This window comes from Jatropha curcas, chromosome 5 (genome assembly GCF_041381405.1).
Source record: "Jatropha curcas cultivar XTBG-Jc1 chromosome 5, XTBG_Jcur_1.0, whole genome shotgun sequence".
Classification (NCBI taxonomy): Eukaryota; Viridiplantae; Streptophyta; class Magnoliopsida; order Malpighiales; family Euphorbiaceae; genus Jatropha; species Jatropha curcas.
In genome coordinates this window covers 22585823-22607562 of record NC_143155.1, presented here as the reverse complement: position 1 = coordinate 22607562, position 21740 = coordinate 22585823, and the positions used below count along the sequence as shown (strand labels likewise).

Genomic DNA, 21740 nt, shown 5'->3' with positions numbered 1-21740 from the left:
AATTCGATCATTCTTTATAATTGGCGTCATGCCTAATCAACATTATCATGTTAATTAGGTATACAAACGTGCCTCAAATGAAGAGTTCACACTGAAAGAACAACATTGTAAATGATGAATTTTTTTTATTTTTCTGTATTTTAATTGGATGTGAATTCTTGATTTTCTTCTAAGATAGATATTTGAATCCCTAGTTATTAACTCATTGAATTGAAGATATTCCATTACTGAGTTATTATCCTAAAAAATATTGAATGGAGATTATTACATTAGGGAAGTAGAAACCACAAATTATAAGATAAAAGAAAGTAGCAAAACCCCATTTAACCACATGCCTAATGTGCCTCAATCTAAGGTCCAGGAAGGACCTACCCAAAGAAGCCAGACTGGCCTCTGTCCACAAGTAATAGTATTAGGCCACTTGTTACAGATTAGAATGAAATTGCAATGGCCAATGAAAATTTGTCGCTTCTCAGAATCTTTAGCTAAAATCTACATCCCATTTATAGCCAATTTGTATATAATCTCAGAAAGATACATGTTCTCTGTTTAGTTGCTTTCTTTTATTATCCACCACTCCTTATAAAAGTTACCTTCCATGGTCTTCATTATTTGATGAGTCCCATCTCTCCATTTAATGCCTTATTTCCATCTTTTCACTTGAAAAATCTTTGATTGAACAGATTAGAAATGAACCGAAAGAGTTGGTGTAGTGTGCACTTCTTATACATATAGACTTATTAGTTGTTTCGGCCTTAGATGCAGATGCTGACCCAAACCCTTATTTTGATTCACTTAAACTAGTTTTAGCCCATCAAAAGGTCTTTGATTTAGGTTTCAAAGCCCAATTATTGGGCCCACTGGACCCACTATTGTTCCTTGAGAATCAGACAACATGGACCCCATTGCCCTAAAGCTGTCTCCTAAGCTCTCCCAAAGAATTAATACTCATTGCTGGCTTCCAATCTCCAATTGTTGGTTTGTGAATAAATAGGGCAAGTTTTATCATGGAGATAAGAGAGAGAGAGAGAGAGAGAGGAGATAATGAGATCATTTGGGTATGTGGGTATATGTTGGAATGAATTTGATTGGCAACTATATAAGGTAGAGATTTTTTTTTTTTAAAAAAAAGAAAAATCCTTTTCAGTAATAATGACTGTGAAACCCATTTGATGATTTGACACTTTGGTTTATATAAAGCAAAGCTGTTCAAGAACTTGGTCATTCTCAAGAACAAGAGTAGTGTATGTCCAAACTTTATAGCCAGCCAAAACACACATGGTATGCCCATTTAAAACTCAGGTGAGGACGTAAGTTCTCTTCAAGTAAAGGGTTACCCTTAACCACCCACCCACCCACCCTTCATTTTCTTTGTTTTGTGTGTGTGTGTAATATATATATATATATCTAGGATTTCATTAATAACTTACATTAATGAAATAATATGCATACTACGAGACATTAATGAAAGAAAGAAAACAAATGATAGAACTTACATTATGATGTATAGTACAAAGTAAAACTGAGTGTGAAGACACATTTCCATTGGCTTCAATTCATAGTGTTTCCAATGTGGAAGTGGTGATGATGAGATGAGGTCAATTTAATAATTGATCTCTCACACACAAACAAATCCATAAACTTGTGAAAAAAAAAAAAAAACATAATTTCTTGTTTTGACTCTGCCCTGTGTGATTGCTTAATGTACGTACAAAGCAATTTGGGCCATGCAGGCTCACAATATTATAATTGCTTCTTTGACTGTCCTTTTCGTGATTGCTGAATGTACAGCAAAGCAATTTGGGCCACGCGGACTCATAACATCCATCATTCGTTCTTGACAAATATTTCATTTCGGCCCATTCAGATTCAAAAAAAAAAAAAGGTAAAAAAAAAAAAAAAATTATTTTAAATGGCCCATGCAGGTCTCGAACCTGCGACCTTGGCGTTATTAGCACCACGCTCTAACCAACTGAGCTAATAGGCCGGCTGTTGTAAAAATTTCCTACAAGCTAAATCAGAAATACTTTTTGAAATAATTAAATAAATGCTTTAAAAAGTTCTCCTTACGATATATTCCGCGAGCCCAATAGCAACCAATCATCTTGCCTATTTATCCCAAATTTTCTGTTCCCTTTCGAGATAGTTCAAAATTTTATACAAATTCCATTGTCAGTGGAGGTGGCAATTCCTTATCCGAATCTATAAGTTTACTCTTATTTTTTGGTAGATCCACCGAATATAAGTTTTTTTAATTATTTAAAAATTTGATAAAAGAAATAATCTAATCAAATTGAGGTTGTTCACTTATAGCTTAATTTTTATATAATTTTCTAAACTAATACTTGAAATGGGATAGAGAGAGTAATCAAAAAGTCTGATTTTCTGCTCATCTTTTGTAAAACAGAGAATGCCTTCCATGGCCTTATGATGTACATATGAATAGTGCTGTTTAATTAGAGAGTAGAGAAGCATATATTCTCTATATAAATTGAAAGAGTTAAATGTAAAAAAAGAAATATTTCATTTTTCTTCCTTAATTTAAAACATAAATTTAGGTTGGTTCTATCCTTTCTTTGGTTTAATATTTCACGTAATTTTCCTACAAAAATATTTTTCATTTATGTAAAATCCGAATCGCATAAAATGGTTATCCTTTCTGTTCTTATCGGTTTCTTTTTCTTATACAGACAGTTTAAATTGTAATCTTAAACGCGAATCATGTTCCTTTATCTAATTTGGTTGAGGGTTTGTTTTATCTGTGATCTTGGACAGAAGGAATAAAGCATGCATGAGCACTTTTTTTTTTCTTTTATCAAAATATCTTAAAAGGGAATAGTATGTCAAGTTAGTCTACTGAGATGTACACATTTTGTAGGACAATGTAAATTGCTAGTTAAAGATTTCGTTTGCATGTTTCTATATGTACATATTACTTTGGTTTTTAATTTTTTATGGTTAGATGTTGAGCGCTCTCTCGTAATGTCAAATGTAATTTTTGTGGGTGAATTTAGTATGAATTTCGATTAGTCAGGTTGGTCGTGAGTCTCGGATATGCCAATATGATTATTTTTCATGTGAATATGATTAGTATTATAATTCATAATATGCCAATGTTCCTCTTCCAAATGTATTACTAAGATAATCTTTGTGATTAGGGAAAAGCATTATTATTTCAATTCTATAATACTTGTCACATTTAAAATTTTACGTTTTTTAAAATATCATTAAATTTATCTAAGTTGCAATAAATTATTGAATAAATTGATTATATTACTCTTAATTTAATTCTAATTTTTAAGAAAACCATTAAATTAAAGTAATAGTTATTGATCGTATATAAAGGATAAATATGAAAAGAAAAGATTTATTACTATAAATGTAATCAATATTTTAAAACAAATTATTTTAAATTCAAATTTAATATATGATTTGCATTATTATTTCTTTTTCTAAATTCAACTCTGTCATTCTCAGTATAGTTAAAAAATATGAGAGGATCAATCACACCTGACATTAGCTATTGTTATTATTTGCATTAAATAAAATAAAATAAAATAAATTCGAGCGAGTGACACATGTGACAACCCTAAAGTCCGAGGTTGACAGATTGGGCATTAGAGTTTGGACAATAAATTAAAAGTGAAATTCTGATCCAGCGGACAAGAGAAAAGGGCAATTGATGCTATGCAACCAGTGACAAGTGGACACGTAAAGGAAACAGTAAGTGTTGTCATTACTGACCGGTGACTGAAAGGCTTTCTCTTGGTTCAGTCTAATGGTGTTTTATAGTACTGCGATGATGCCCTTATGGGAATGGCTGCCCCTCCCTGCCCTGCCTGCCTACGCTAAATCATGCATTATGGTTATGGACGCTCCATTTCTATACCTATCTATCTCCTTTTTCCTGACAAATATATATATATATATATATATATTATTTCAATCCTTGCTGGAAATTCGAAAGAGGAGCAATTCTTTTCTCTTGAATTCTAAATAATAATATAAACGGTATACCGGCGAACACTGTATATATGATAATATTAAAAAAATTTACTTAAAAATACAATTTATTTTTACTTATCATTTGGCATCTATATTTTTTTTTTGAGGGAAAAAGAAAACCTCTCTCCCTTGTAATAAATTGATGGAGAATGGAGAGTTGCATTTTTCTGATACATGATATGATTTGTCGGATACGTGGGTAGCTCGCCATCCTTATGTGACGCCTCTGATTCTGAAATGTCCCCCATTTTCTTCATGTAATTTTCAATTCAGTTGCAACTTTATTTTTACAGAAATTTTGTTTTGTTTAAATATGTTAATGACGTAAAACTATATAAAATTTTTTATAATATTTTCTTTTTTTAGTTAGAAAATAAAAACAATAACTATAATATTCATAAACAATTCCAAAATTATTTTTTCCATCGAGCTATATGTTTTCTTATAGCTTAGCTTCTTCCAAATTTTAATTAATTGGTCTTCTTCTTCTTCCTCTTAGATGCTGACTGATGGATTCCTGGACTAGATAACTATGTACCGGGGAGCATTTTTAAGTCTACCTGTCGATTTTTAACATTTAACGTATATAATTTTATTAATTGAAATTTACAGTTATATAAATATGATATATAACCAACATGAATTTTTATTTTTATTTTCAACTCATTTATTCTTTTGTGCTTATATTTTTAAATTGTTACAAGATATGAAAGAAAAAACTCTTTATTTTTTCATTTCCTCAAGTTTTTTTATTTTTCTATAACAAAATTAAAACGAAGACAAAATTGTACGAATGCAATTTAAATTTTTTAACAAAATAAAAATAAAATAATATGAAGATTTTTAAATATTTACGGTCATAATTCTTATAGTACTTCTTTGAATTATTTCATATATATATATTTTTTATATTTAGAAAGTGATAATAACCTTGCATTGCATATTTTTGAAAGTTATTTGTTACTATTCCCTCGCTCTAAGAGTAAATTAATCAAATTTAATTTAATTTTGTATTTAATATTAAATTTATAATGAAATTGACTTAACTTTAATATAAAATTATTTTGGTTGGTTCATCCTTTTCATTATATGTCATTTATTTAATTTGTATTTAACCAATATGGGATTATGCACACACTTCAATGGAAATTATTGAAATTTAATTTTACTTTTACCATTATTATCTGATTTGGATCGAAAAACAAAAAACAATTAAGCATAATACACCGATACATTATGATCTAGCAATAGATCCAAATTGTAATTTTATCTTCGTACTAAAAGAAAAAAGGCATAGATAAGATGGGTTTACTGCCAGCTTTGCAACACGTATGTACTATGCCCTTTTGGGTTGCTTTGACCACTGAAAATATATATTTTTTTGTATTATACCCATTAAAATTTTGTTACCATATTAAATATTATACTTCAAAAATCTTCGATTGCTAACTATAAACCTTTTTTTTTTAATTTTTTTTAAACTATAAAAGCCTTTTCTTTTAGAAAAAAAAAAAACAATAGTGATGCATGATTTTAGCCTTTTTTTTTTTTTGATACAAACTAAAAAAAAAAAAAATTGTCCAAATCTTACAAGCTTAAACCAATATGGATAATATATAAAAAAAAAAGTTACAGGACTTTGTATTAAAGTTTACTTTTGAACAATTACTTCTGGGGATTGTAAATCTATTAATTTTTATTAAATTCAATAGTTATTTATTTATAAGTTTTTGAATTTTTCAATTATATTTGAATATAAGATTTACTTCCGCGGTTTCATATTAAAAAAATTGTGGTTTTCTTTCTAGATTTGAACCCGAGTTTGAGTTCAACTCTTTCATTTAAAGAGATTAATGAGTAGGTACGAGCTTAGCTCATTAATCTTATTGACTAAGGAACTTTTTTCAAGCTGAATACTAAATAATTTATAACAGATTTGACTCGTCTACAACTCGAAATATAAAAATCCACTGAGTCACTAATTTAATGACGCACCAACAACCGAGGACGCTTTATAATAAAGACAAATTGACGAGTCATTTGGTTGAAGAGCAGTTGCTGTATAGGCTGGCTGATAAAATTGAGAACTCATAATCAATAATGGTATGATTTTCACCAAAGAAGCATATAGGGACAGTGTACTAAAGTTTTCTTATTGTATATAATACAGATTCAGAGTGTCTCTTTACTTAATATTTATTGGAAGACCATAATCTAGGAATTCACATGGTTAAGATTTAATTTTGTTAAAAAACATATAAAATATTTTGTTTTTTCAATTTTTAAAATTAATTTAATTAATAAATGAATATATCGTTATCCATTTTCCACGTTAATATTTATTTAAAATCTGATTTTGCTTTTGGATTTATAAAAGGGAAAATTATAAATATAATTCCATATTATGTTAAAATTAACTACTTTGTTCTCCTATATTTTAAAATACACTATTTTGCTCATATGTTTTTTGACTATTATACATTATTGTTGTTTAGTTAAAAATTTTCAATTTTTTCATTGAATAGCTTGTGAAATGATATAAATACCTTTAAATTTTTAGTAAATTTAAATTTAAATAAATATAAGAAAAATAAAATAAAATGCATTCCAGCATAAAAAATTAAAACGATAACAACTCCTCCCTTAGGCTTCAAAATAAGATTCAGAAATGAAAAACAATTCAAAGGGTGAACCAAAACGAAGATAAAAAGATACATTACTCTTTTCCTTTAAATTTAACAGCAAAAGAAATAAAAATATTAACGAAAAGATGAAATAGTTGGACGAAATGAATATATGGGAATAAAATCTTATATTTTGAGAAATAGAGTTACAAAATAATTAATTTAAATTTAATATAGGAACAAATTTATAATTTCCCCATTTAAAAACCCTAAGATAAGACTGAAATAAGTGTAGGTCTATATATCTATCTTGAAAAAGAGGGTAAATTTATAATTTTATTATTATTTTTAGGTTTGTTTGAAGAGATAAGAAATTTCGTGAATATATATATATTATCAAGGACTAGGTAATGCAAGAATTTCTGTAGCAAATCAGAATAGGAAAGAAAATATAAACAAATGTGAAACTTCTTTTCAGGATGTATTTTAGAACTAGGAAAACAGCTAGCCAATGGGGAAATGCCCATGAAAGAAATAAAACAAACATATACCAAAAAAATAAGTGGGGGAGAATACCTACCTAAAAGCAAGAAAGTGAAAATAAATTGAACAGAGGTAATACTTTGATAGTAATAGTAAGCTTGTTCTTTTTCTGGCCAAGAAAATCTGTACAATCTAATAGCAAAACTAAGCCCAATCAGCAGCTACAAGAAAGCATAAACCTAAATTTAAAAAGAAAAGTTCAAAAAAAAAAAAAAAAAAAAAAAACATAAAGAGCCCCACATTGTCTTCCTTTTCCTCTCTCTCTCTCTTTGATATTCCACTAAAAGGGTATCGTTTATTCATTATCTTACTGTACCAAAGCTAATGTCTGGCTATTAAACACCTATTCTGATAAAAGACGAACCATTTCTTGCCCTAGGAATAAGGAGGAAAGAACAAGAAAAAAAAAAAAGAAGCAGCACATAGATATCTAGGTGCAGCGATACATAAAAAAATGGGGAGAGGAAGGGTAGAATTGAAGAGAATTGAGAATAAAATAAATCGACAAGTAACATTTGCCAAGAGGAGAAATGGGTTGCTTAAGAAAGCTTACGAGCTATCTGTTCTTTGCGATGCAGAGGTTGCTCTTATCATTTTCTCTAATCGTGGCAAGCTTTATGAGTTCTGCAGTACTTCTAGGTATGATGCACCTACCCAATCCTTTTGCTTCTTCTTTTTTTCTTTTCCTATTTTATTTTATCCGAATTAATGCTTTTAGGATAATATTATTTATTTATTATTTTTTTTGTTCAAGTTTTGGTCTTTGATGTTTTGTTTAATTTATGCTGTTTCTTTATCTCTTTTATATTTTTTTTAATTGGTTATTATTTTTTATTTTCTTGGTCAAGGTTTCTGTTCCTTGGAGATCTGAGTACTAAAGAAACCCTTTTCTGCATATATATATATATATATATATATATATATAATATATTCCCAAGAAAAGAATAACTTTCAGCTTAATGTCTAATTGCAAGTAATTGTTCAAATGAATTTCCTAAAATATTATTCATAGCGCTGAGTTTGCTGTTTATTATTAGTACTGTTACGATTCATATCTGGATTGAAGACCCAGTTGCTTAATTGGAAGTGAAAATATTTTAAATTCTATGATTCCAAGAGTAGCTGTTGGATTTATTTCTTGTCTGAAAAGGAATTAGATATTTGTGGATTAATTTCCTAAGTGCAAAAAATAAAAGACAAGAAAAGAAAAAGGGATTCCTTATACAAATCAAAAGATGCTAACTTTCCTTTAAGAGTTGAGAATAAATACATGCACTCATATCTGTTTTCCTTAGTTTATCACTGTTTATTTTTATTGCAAAACCCAATACTGAAGAAATTTTTTCACAATAAAACTTCTATTTGATTTAGGAGCATTAAGTGCAATGTTCAAGTAAATTAACCTTTCTTCTTCTTTTGCCTTTTTCTTCCAAGAACCAGTGCTTTCATTACGAGCCTTTGATATCCTCTCCTCCTTGTTACATACTGACCATTCATTTACAATATTTCTAATTTGGTTGGTTGTTTAAGCTACTCAGTTATATATATATATATATATATGTATATTAGAGTTATTCATGCTTTTATTTTTAATTCTACATTTATTATTTGGTAAATTTTATATTTGTGCATAAATATATAAGGACAATTTAGCGGTTCAACTAGGTTTATTTACTGCCAGTGAAGTTGGATTTTTTCTTTTTTCTTTTTTTTTTTTTCTTCTGGTGGGTGAATAGACGAGCACAACAAGTGTATGCGTGTGCGCGAGAGGGAGGGGGAGAGAGCGTAATAGGCAATTCATTAGTTTTAATGTAATTTGAGAATTATGTACTTACAAGTTTAATTTAATGATAAGCGCATATTCAATTTGGATAAAAATTTAGACTTTTCACTTAGCATTTGAAAAAGATAATTTGAGATTGTTAATTTTATTGTAATTTCTTATTTATACTTTTATCAGGAAATGAAGTTTCCAAAATAGGATGAAACTAAATAACATAAAGGATGTGGACAAATGATAAATTTGGAATTAAGTGGGGAGAATGACAACTATAAAAATTAAACCAAGATGGATGAAATGCAAAAAACTAAAAATATAACAAGAGAGTTTCATGTGAAAAAGGAATTTAAGCTAGAAAGAAATAACATGTTCAAAAAAATTTGCAGACCAAAAGTAAGGAGTTTATGATGAATGTATTGAGATAGAAAAATACATTAGGTAAGGACTGAGTGCATGAATAAAAGGGAGTGATGTTGAGAGAAGTCGAGAGAAAAGAGATTGAAGTGATGGAAAATAACGAAGTAATGTGCCCTAGTTCCTAGATCAACAGATTGTTTCCTTCATTAGAAAAAAAAAAAGAAGCAAACTTTCACTAATTATTATTGAAATAAAGCAAATTTTCAAGAATTCAAATAACAGGCTATAAGCAAAACACAACTTTGATATGATTAGGCAAATCAAGCCAAACTCTAGGCTAGCATAAAAAGAAGATGAACAACCTTGTTGGCTAGCCTACAAATCCATAACAAAGACGTATTATTGTGTTGGCTTAATAGAATAACAATAAGAGATAAAAGTACCCCACTTAAAAAAATCAATAGCATTAGCTTAAACAACATTACATACATCCCTAGTAATTGTCTAAAAAGTTTTTGGTATCTTTGCGAGTATTCTCATATCCTTTGTATTTAAAATCAATTTTGTTTTAAAGCTCGTGGTTGCTCCTCTCATGAGTGTTTTTTTATGGTTTGAACATTCGACCTAAGGAAATGTTTAGATTATTGCAATTTAATTTTTGTTGCAATAATTAGTTTGTGAAAATTCTTTTTATTATATATATATATATGTTCATGCTTTGTTCTCTTGCTCTCAATGTGGAAAATTTTAACTTGAACTTTGGAGGAAAATGTTTTCCTTAGATATACATGTAGCATAATAAATGGAGGTGAAAGAATTCTCTTCTAGATTATGTTTATGTGATTTTTTTTATTCCTACTGTCTTGGTTTTGTGTTTGCCTTCTCTCATATATAGTTGTGCTTCCCTTACCTTTCTCTCTATTTACCTAAACAAATACTTTTAATAACTCATTTATTTTCTAAAATATATTTAAATCCAAGGCCGCCTTCATTAAAATGATATTTCCTTATTCAGTATATTTTCTATCCTTCTACACCAATGCATAAAAAAATAAAAATAAAAAAAATAAAAAAAAAAAAGAAGAGAGAGCATTGAATACCGATAATTTCTTTGCAACACATTTGGGAATCTTAAATATTGAGAGAAATTTGGCCAAAGTGGTTTTTTTTATATATATTTATTAATAGTATATGTTAAATCTATTACATGCAATATTTATTATACTAATATGTTCGTTACTCATTGCTAGACCATAATTCTACAAATTGTAGTTTTTTTTTTTTTTTTTGAAATTTCAGTTTCTAGCATCCTCACTAGTCATTATTATTATTATTATTATTTTTATTGTTAATTCATAGCATGGCAAAAACAATTGAGAAATACCAGAGATACAGTTATGGAGCATTGGAAACCAATCAATCTGCACAAGATACCCAGGTAGATATATCCTTTATTTTTATTTTAATGCACAAATAAAGCTGCAATTGGTTTGATAGTAAGTTATTCAAGTTTAGTATCAAGTCTTAAATTTTGTTCAAACTTATTTTATCCAAATTTTGAATGAGTTCGAGCTCGTTCATAGCCTTTTCAACTGATTGAAGTTATGAATTTTGATATTTTGCACTATCTAATATCTAGTAATCGTAATATTGTATATTCTTTGAATAATATTTATAAACATTTCTTTTTTGTTTTAATTGCTCAAACAGAGATGCTACCAGGAATATTTGAAGCTAAAAGCAAACGTGGAGGTCCTGCAGAGCTCACAGAGGTAATTAAACTCTAATTATTTTTTTGAATAATTAATTAATAAGTAATGCACCAAATCAAATAATTAATTAGAACATTTTATTGTTTGATTTTATAGAAATCTACTTGGGGAAAATTTGGGAGATCTGAGCACAAAAGATCTTGAGCAGCTTGAATACCAACTTGATTCCTCATTGAAGCAAATCAGGTCAAGAAAGGTAAGAAACTGTGATTTTAATCTTGCTGCCATAACCAGTAACTCTATCCTATATAAATCCATATTTTTATAGTTTTATCTAATTATATTTTGTCAATCACAAAAAAAAAAAAAAAAAAAAAGAGTATGTTGATTATATCAAAACCAGAAAAAAAAAAAAATTTAGTTTATCATAGGTAGGGATTCTATTGCTGAAATAATAACCTCTATACGAAATACTAACATGAATAGAAAATGAACTGTTCGAATAACATCTACTAATATCATCGAAAACATTATTAAAATACTTTTACGAGAAGGTTTTATTGAAAATGTCAGGAAACATTAGGAAGGCAACAAAACATTTTTAGTCTTAACCCTACGACATAGAAGGAAGATGAAAGGGCCGTATAAAACTAGACTAAATTTAAAACGAATCGGCCCACCTTGTGATTTTAATCTTGCTGCCATAACCAGTAACTCTATCCTATATAAATCCATATTTTTATAGTTTTATCTAATTATATTTTGTCAATCACAAAAAAGAAAAATTACTAAATATTTTAATTAGCACAATTGAAGTTATGCAAATAGCAAAAAAGAATAAAGAAAAGGAAAGTGGGTAATACAAGTAACCTTTTTCTTGAGAAAAGTGCTAATGTCATTGTTAAGTGTCACACCCTAATGGAAGATCAATTAGACTGTTGAGAAGATTCCCGAGAAAGATTTTCCTAATCCAACACAGTAATTCCATAATTATATGTTAGTCATTTGTATGACTTCCTGCACCGCCAAACCCGAAGGTACAAAAAAAGTCAATTCAACTATTTGACAACATGTCTTGTGATAAGTTTATATTATGAGAATATCAGAAAATAATAATAATAATAATAATAATGAGTGATTTTATGTGATAAGATAAACAATTTATATGGCGAGAAAAAATAAAAATAAATGAGGTGTCTTATTATTTGACACTATAAATTTAGACGAAATAATATATATGAGTGAAGTAATATATATGAGTTGATGGTGGGTTTATTCATAGAAAACTTGATAAAGTGAAAGATTATCTAGGGTTATACGGTACGAATAATCCTTCCCCGTAAATAATGTTCACAAAATTAGAGATAAGCAATCAGAGACTTTTCGCTTCTCTTATCCTTCATAAGACATTTGACATTTAGATTATACTTATTGTCAACTGTTACTGTCATTTACTGTATCAATTAATTAAAACAATGAATTAATGGAGAAAAAAGTGAACAAGCTATTAAATTTAACAATTATTTAAAGGTCAAATACATCGTGGTTTCACTCTTGAATTTTATTTCTTGTGGCAGCCTCAATTTTTATTTTCACTTATCAAATGCTTCAATTTATAAAATTACACTTATTATACACTTCAACTTGTAAAATTATATTAATTAAACTCCTAATTAAATAGTTGCAAAATGTGAAAATTACTATCACAAAAGTTATGCTAATTAAATCAATATTTTGCATAAAAAAGCCAAAAACCATAAAAATTATTGCTGTTAATATGAAAATATGTGTAATATTATCAAAATTTATGAATTCAAGTGCAAATATATTATGCACAACGTTCAGACTACCAAGACAATAAAATTGCAAAGTTCACAAGTGAATTATTTACTTTGCTAATATTTAAATCCATTAACTTGTTAACAATTTGAAAAATGGAAGGATTTTCCATAAATGACTTAATACATTTTAATATGTGAGTCATAACCTTTTAGCCTTATTTAATTTTTCTGTTAGAGATATTTATTGCTTTGGACATGATAAAGTGAACTTTCAAGAGTAAGCAAAGATCTTATAATGCATGTGAAATTCCAAATTAACGTATTCCTGTAGTTTTACAAGATAATTAGAATGGTGGGACTTGCACCAATCTCTCATTTGAATATTCTTGTTCAATTTTGCAGACACAATTTATTGTTAATCAACTTTCTGAACTTCAAAGGAAGGTAACATATATATATATATATATATATATATATAATTCCGAAATAATTTCTGCCTTGTATTTTTGTGCTACAAACAAAATGAATTTACTTCTCTTGCAGGAAGAATTATTGCTGGAAACCAACACTGCTTTAAGGAAGAAGGTAAGGCACTTTCAACTAGGTTTCTAAACCCATGCATGTTATTTGATTTAAATTTCTCTCTCTATATATATACACACGGTAGATAGTGTTGTTGGTTTGGGACGATGTCTTTATTCAAAATGTAAAACTTGAGCAATCCTCATTCTTTTGAGCTAATTTTTGGAGAGTGAGTTAGACTCGATCCATTTTGCAATATAATATCAGAGCCTGTCATGCTTCAATGTTAGGCTACTTATAAATTTCACGCTCTAAATGTTCATACCCGGCGAGGGTCCATTACAAACTACTTATACGGTAAGATCTTGTCTTATGGACAGTTGGAGGAAACAAATGCAGCACTTGAATCATCATGGGAAGGTACAGATCAAAGCGTTCCATACAACTGCCAGCCTCCTCACTCAGAGGGTTTTGTTGATCCTTCGCTGTGCGATAGTAATTTGCGAATTGGGTAATCAAGATTTTTACTTAATACAACTTTTTTTTTTTTTTCCTTCAATTACACATATAATTACTTTCATTATTTCTTGTTAATTACAGTTACAATGCGGTGGAAACAGATAAAGTTACTGTTGCAACCACAGGACAAAATGTTGATGGATTTATTCCAGGGTGGATGCTTTAATTTTTTGTTGAAAAATTAAAGAAATTGCACTGTAGAAACAATAAGTGAACAGAATAAGTAGAGAAGTGTATATGATTGCTCATAATTTGGCTTCTTGGGCAATATTTATTATAGATGCCTTTATTTAGTGATTGGATAAACTTCCTGTAATAATCAAATTTTATTGTTCTACTCCATTTGGTTAAACCAAAGTTTGTACTTGAATATTTGTTATTATTATAAAGTTTTTGTAACCATATACTTGTAATTTGTAAATATTATTTGTATGCATTTGGATTTTTTCTGCATAATTTATTTATTTATTTTTTAATTTTCAACCCTTCCATTAAGAATAATCAAGTCACTATACTTTAAATTGAATAAATAATTGACTGATCCAGTATTTGCCTCACGTTTATTATCGACGGCTTACATTATTATGATGGCTCGATTTGGATAACTTATGTCATTTTCTGCGGTATTAATTTAGGGTCATGTGGGTTCATATGTCAATGGTTTAGGTATTAAATTGTTGCATGTTCTATATGTACTTGTCATTTTCAACCAAAACAGAACTTCCCGTAGGCTCAAATCTTCTGTCAAGGCAGGACATATGATGATGATGATGATGATGATGCGCATGGACCGTTGATTATCAATAACATAATGCATTAGATAATAGTTATCTATATGTGTTATGTTTTTAATGTGGATTGCCTAATTAATACTGCAATTAGTCTTAAGTAATGTTCATATGATTACTAACCTTTCTTTCAAAGGTTTCGAATCAAAATGCAAAAGTATTTGGGCTTGACTTGATTTGATTTGAAAGGATTGCTTTAACATGTCGGTAGGTCAATTATTTATTATAGAAGATAAAAGAAAAGCAAAATAGGAGCATGAGAGGAAAGGAAAGGATAATGATAAATTCTATTGAAGTGACTGAAGCACATTATAGTAACAATAATAATTACTATTGTTTCTATATTTACAAAAAAAAAATAATAATAATTACTATTGTTTTTAGTTAAGGAATAATTAATTTAGAAAAAATATAATAAATATATTTATAAATGTAAATAAATAAATAATTGACTTATTACATGGAGCTAAATGACCACAAGCACCGTGATTGTAAAGAAAATAACTTTTTTTTTTTTAAATTTATCAATAATCTAATTTATTTAAATTAATTACAGTTTTAACAAATGCTTTGGGTAACCTTCGTGTTAGTTTAATTTGAAATTGTTGAATTTAATTTTGAAAATCCACCCAAGTTAATACCTAATTTATTGCCTTCGAGTTAGATTTCAATTTTGACTCGATTTAATTAAGTTAAAGAACATAATAGAAATCAACTCGAAGTCATTGATCTAAGTTGATTCTAGTTCTTGGTAAGGTAAAACGAAAGTAATCCAATCTCTTACACATTAGATTAATCCTAGATTAATTTGACTCGATTTGTTCAAATTTAGGTTAAAACCAATACTTGAACAACCTTATTAAAGCACTTTTTAAAGGGTATCTAAATATATTTTTTTTATCCAAAATAGTTGGTTTAGTATTTGCAAAATTGGTGGATATTAGATTCTTTACTTAGTCACGAGATCAAACAGTACGAAATTAGTATCTTGGCAAGGGCTTTAACATTATAGCTTTTTTACACATTATAGTTTTCGAGTATGAAATCTAAAATTAAAGTAACATATTTTTCTTGTTTTAACTACAACTATTTTCGGCCTATCGAATTATAACTAGATTATGCTCACACTCGATAGGCTCCGTTAAGGGATAAAGTAACACGTTTTTGGTAAATAATTAGAATGACATGTGTATTACCAAGTCGCATTAATTGCTACCACTTGCTTAGTTGCCTTTGGAAAATGCCCCAAAGAACCAAAAATTGGCGATTTGAAGTCCCCACATTTCAGTTTCAGGCATATGTCACTACTGAATGTGACCTCCAACAAACCTCTCTCTTACAATATGTCAATTATACCCATTATATGTTTAGTCTGTTAACAGCAATTGTTTTGCATCAAAAGTCCCCATGACCATTTTGAATGATTGCTTTCCATAAAGAGGAAAAAGGATAAAAGCATAACATATTTAAGATAAATAGATTTTTTAGAGTTGGACTTTCCTGTACTCAAATTTATGACAGTATATAATCAAATCAACGAAAATAAATATTTTTGAAAAAATTATATATATTTTATAATATTTTTTAAGTGAATAGTTAAAAATATCATAATTTAACAAAAAAATTTATTTTTCAATAATTTAGTCTATACATTGAATATAAATAAATCAATCTCTTTTTATTGGTACTGTGTTGATTGAGATTCAAACTCAAAATTTTTTGTCCCAATATTTTTTTTTATACAAGAAAGGAAACAGGATTTTAGAAAACTACAAGCAAAACGTTAGATACACCCTCTACTAGGGGTGAAGGGAAAGGGAATTAGAGAGGTGGGCTCTCCCGGCTAGGATTTAAATAAATTGGGTAAAGCATAAAATACGACAGTCAAATGGGACAAAGCGGTGGGATGGCGTTTAAAATAGTGGAAAAGATCAAGTTTTGAACCTCGGAAATGTAAAGTAATTTTTTTTTTTTTTTTTTTTTTAAGAGGAGGACAATTGACCCCTCTCCTAATATGAAGCAATCCCTACTATCGTCAAATAACAAAAAAAAATTAGTGCCTAAACAAAAAATTCGAGAATTTTAAAGCTACTAGGATTAAATTGTCCTTCATTTATATTTTTTCTTTATAATTTTTAGTCCAATCAATTTAAACGAAGTTGAGTATGGATATTTGAAAAAGAATTTTAAAATATTTGAGATAGATGTGGATATCAAAATTTTATACAGATTAGATATGATCGGTATAGATTTTGCGTGTACCGAACCATTTTCATCTCAAAATATCAATCAATTATTTATGTGATGGTTTAATTAATATGAATTACAAATAAATTAGTTCAATAAATTGTATTTAATGTTGAATGTGGTAATAAAGTATTTGATTAAATAAATTAGACCATTAATTTTTTTAACGTGAGATAATTAGAGCATTAAACAAGTAAAAGATGTGTGGTCTAAGCATTACTTGATTGGCAATGAGAAAGAAGAGAAAGTGGGATGAATAAAAAGATATTGGTGTGGTGGTTGGAAAGGTGCTCCCTCCACAAAAGGGAAATATAAAAACCTAGCATTAGCAAGCAATATAATGAGGCCAATTCTCCTTTTTCTAAACTACTGCTGTAGGCATCAATGCAAAGCAAAAGGCTACTCTCTCACTCTTCAACCAAATTCCCATAAATGGCCAAATATTTTTTTTTCCTTTTGTTCTTCTTCTCATCTTTTTTTTCCGCCTCAAAATATATATAATTTTTGTTTACTAGTTGCAACTTGCAAGAGATAAACTATGTAGTTCGTACAGTTACTTATAGTATTTATTATAAAATTCTATATCTTGGGTAAATTTATTACTATTATTATTTGAAATTTATAATTGATTATACATATATAATCTGTGCACTCGCAAGTATAATCGAGTGGTAAAATACATATTTAATTTGATATTTGGTAAAATTAAAAAATAATATTAAAAATATAAATTTTCCAAGTAATAACGTTGGACGGGTTGAATTTTCCTCCTCATTTCTACATATTTTATGAGCTTTATCCTTAATGTGTTTCTTTATATATATATATATATATATATATATATATATATATATATATATATATATATATATATATATATATTCGATCTGAATAGAATAACATAATATGCATGGGAGACGCATCTTGTTGTTTGCCATGGTTAATTTGATGCTGACAATCGATAAGGCATTCGATTCTCTTGTAAGTTTAAAGAAGGACTTTTATTTTGATTTGTGCGAGATTTCAAAAACAGCTTGATTAACCTAAACTTTTAGTTTTGTTTAACTACTATTTTTTAATATATAGGTTTAAAAGTTTAAGGGTTCAAAGTCAATAAATAAAATTTTAAGGGTTTAAGTATTGAACCAAAATTTTACAACTAAATTAATTAATTTAGAAACAATATGATTTATCACCATTGTTGCCACTCCGACGGGTGAGATGGGATAACGGAAATTTCTTCTCTTTTAAATAAAGGTTTTAAGTTTGAGACTTAGGTATGGAGTATTTTTAAAGATTTGCCCCTCTTCAGGACTTGCTCAGCCTGAATCCGGATTAATCGGACCAATGAGCTTTGAACACGAAATTTGGTTAAAACCAAAAAAAAAAAAAAAATCATTACTACCCCATTTATTTTTTTAAAAAATTACTGTAGAATTAAATGACGTAATTAACTCACTTTAAAATCCAAAAATATAGGAATAGGATCATGCCTTTGGAAATTTTGAGATATGAGAATTATTGGGTTTGGGTTGTATGTATCCTAAATGCATATCTTACTCCTACCACGACTAAAGATTCTCTATGTATGGTTTTATTTGTTTGATGTTACAAACCGAATGGAATATGTGTAGCTTCAAATGGTAAGGAAATAACCAACTACATTTATCACATAATTCACAAACAATCACTTTTCTTTTTCTTAACAAAAAAAAAAAATTATTTTTTACACATTATTATTTTTGATCCTATGGTTTTTGTTAATCTTATTCACGAATGAGATGGTGGGTTTGGAAAAGCAAGGTGCTTCGGGTGGTAAATAAATTGAGGTAAATTTGTCATATCCTTAATTTTGTCACGCTGTCAGGTTATGTGAAATACATGTCTGTCTATGTAAGCGGACACATATGTATCTGTTTGTTCCACTTAATCTCATTAAAAGTTCCAGTTATCCATGTCATCTAGAGACACCAAATTAAAGAAAAAAAAAATACAAGTCTGAACACTCAATTGTTTCAATTTTTCGTTCAAATACCAAAATAGAAAAAAAAATGTCAAGTACAGGCACAAAAAATTAACATTAACCCTTTTTTCTTGTGTGATTTTTTTTTTTCCATTTTCTTTTTAATAGAAGAAATTATTTACAAATATTTAATATATAGATTAGAATAATAAAGGAAAAATATATGTTGAAAATTTTATCTAATTAAATTGAACCATTTTATACTTTTAAAAAAATTCATATAATTTGCTTTCATACCTTTATTATCCTAACAAGCGATTGTGTTATATATATATATAAAAAGAAAGTTAAAAATAGGAGAATGAAAATTGATACTACAAAATAAACAGCGAGAGTGCTTTGAGTTGTCAATTTTACAGGCACATTTACCCGCACTACGTTGCGGGCTTCCTACAGTATTTTTATTTATTTAATATTTAATTTTATTTATATTTTTTTTTAAAAAAATATTTTATTCATATAAAATTGCATGTCTTCATCTATTTTACTAATAGAAAATTTATTCCATTAATACATGTAAAATCGTATTTTGAATAATATTTAAAATAATTTTATAATTGTTTTAGGGTATCATGCTCTCATATTTATTTATATTTTAATATTAACTAATTTTTTAAGAAAAATGTAAAATTCACACTAAATTTTTTATCATTTTTTGCTATGAAAAAAATATCGAATCCACAAAAAAAAAAAAAAAAAAAAAAACTAATTTTGTGTTCCTCAATTTCTCAAATTTTATCTATCAAGTGATATGAATTTTTAATGCTTTATCGATTATCTTCATAAATTGCTCACGAATCTTTTAGTTCTAGTAAAAATAATCACTTAAAATGAAAAAAAAAGTCAATAGAACAATAATAAATTAAAAAGTTTAAAATTTCAAAAGTTTAATAGTTTTATATTTATTAATACATGATAATATAATAAATAATAAATCAGTTGAATGCATTGTCATTTAAAAAAAAAATCGATTAAGTTAATTATAAATTAAATATATCATAAGTTCTAAAATGAATTATTCAAAAAATTTATACTTATTCATCCATTTAATTCAATTTTATAAACTCGTGCTAAGCTTTATTTATATAAATCAAAAAGAAAAATCAATTCCATAATTCAAATAGTTAAATTTTAAGAACTGAGATACATAATTTATTTAAAAAGTACTAAAAGATGACTTATGAAAAAAATTTTGATGGTAATTAATTGGACCAATGAAATTAAAATAAAATAAATATTAATGTGGAAAAGAGACAAACACCAAATATGTCATCTTTAATCTAAGAGAATGATATATATATATATCCAAAATTCATTTGTAGAGTCAGAATAGTCACAAAGCCTCTAGGAACAATTAAAATAGAATAGGATAAAAAAGTGATGGTTTAAATGGCAATTCACCGTAAAAAATGCTAAAGTAATTATTTAGTGAATTTAATCAATTGAGACTGAAACTTATATTGAGTCAGTTCTATAATAAAAAGAAAAACTAATTATCATAAATTTTAAACTAATAATACTAAATGTTAAGGTAACTTATTTATTAAAAGTATTAGACTAATTTAATTTACATTGTGAAAATGGTGAAGAATTAAGTACGTGGCTATACCAGTGTTAAAAAGACGTTAAATTGATGAAATTTATAAAAATACAATCAGAATTGTAAGGATAAATGATTAGAAATGAATAGGGGCAAAACAGTAAAGAATAAAAGCTAAAACACTATTCAAATGAAGAGTAACTTCTAATATATGACAAAGGGCAAAATGGAGAAAATATGGAAAAGACGTGGTTTAATTGGAAAAATACTATTTAGTTCGTAAATATGATAAAGGGCAAAAATGGGAATAGGATGAAAATGATATGGTTTGTGGAAAAACAGTATTCTATGAATAGTGTTTTTGGGTTTTGTTTTAGTATATATATATAATGGTACATGGAGAATTTAACCAGACAATTAGGAGTCCCCTTTTTAGTTAAGAATCAACCTAATCTTTAAAGGTTTGACTTTCTTAATTGGAAATATAAGATTATATAAAGACAGGCCTCACATCAACTTTGCATTGGCCCCATTTCTTTTTTCCTTTTTTTTTTTTTTTAAATTTCGTATAATACATAATCTACAATTATATTTTAAGCCTAATTAGCATGATTTTTTTTTTTATAATTGAATTAAGTGATTAAATTCGAAAACAAGTTGAAATGTAAGCACTGTATAATAATAATGTAAAACCGAGGAATCTAAGCACGCTAAAATATAGTATAATTGTAAGTGCATATATGACCAAATTAGTTAAAACCAGCATTAAACCATGGTCAACGGTTCTGGTTCTAAAACTATAACCGAAACTATAAATTTAAGGTTCAGTTCCATTCCTTTATTTTGTGGAATCAAAACCGACAGTTCTGGTTTGAAATCGTGAAAAATATGTTCTTAAATAAATTTTCAACTTATTTTTTTATTTTATTATAGTTTTTTAAAGTAATTTTAAAGAATTTTTATTAAATTGATTTATTTTTTTTCAACAGTAACATTTATTATTATTCTTATTATTTATTCAAAATTTAAATCTTTTAAAAAATATTTTAAAAAGTTTAAAATATATTATTTAATTTCAGTTCAAAATTGAAAAAAATCAAAATCGACAGTTTCAAAATTATTTTTGAAATCGTATAAAAACGGTTCGGTTCTAATTTCATCTTTTTTATATCCAAAACCATAATTTCGAAATTAAAACCGATAATTCTTAAACATGCCTATTTTCCGATTATTTATATTGGAAGAGAAGAGGTTGCGTTGTGTCTCAGGATTAGGAATACGAATAGCATAAAGTAATGG

The 21740-nt window shown here is 27.6% G+C and overlaps 1 protein-coding gene and 1 non-coding gene across 3 annotated transcripts; one reads left to right on the top strand and one right to left on the bottom strand.

Annotated features, from left to right (window-relative positions):
• Positions 1-1913: 1913 nt before the first annotated feature.
• TRNAI-AAU (transfer RNA isoleucine (anticodon AAU)) lies at positions 1914-1987 on the bottom strand. Its single transcript has one exon. It is a non-coding gene; the product is annotated as a tRNA-Ile (tRNA).
• A 5415-nt stretch (positions 1988-7402) lies between these two features.
• On the top strand, positions 7403-14288 carry LOC105630574 (MADS-box protein EJ2). 2 transcript variants are annotated; one of them, XM_012212430.4, is made up of 8 exons: positions 7412-7811; positions 10669-10747; positions 11020-11081; positions 11178-11277; positions 13205-13246; positions 13346-13387; positions 13705-13835; positions 13925-14288. In XM_012212430.4, the coding sequence occupies exons 1-8, from the start codon at positions 7627-7629 to the stop codon at positions 14007-14009; spliced, it is 726 nt and encodes a 241-aa protein (XP_012067820.1). In that variant the 5' UTR covers positions 7412-7626; the 3' UTR covers positions 14010-14288. The 2 variants fall into 2 exon arrangements, with proteins under 2 accessions (XP_089577634.1, XP_012067820.1); XM_089721508.1 differs by having other exon boundaries at positions 7403-7811; positions 13205-13387.
• The last annotated feature ends 7452 nt before the right edge of the window (positions 14289-21740 follow it).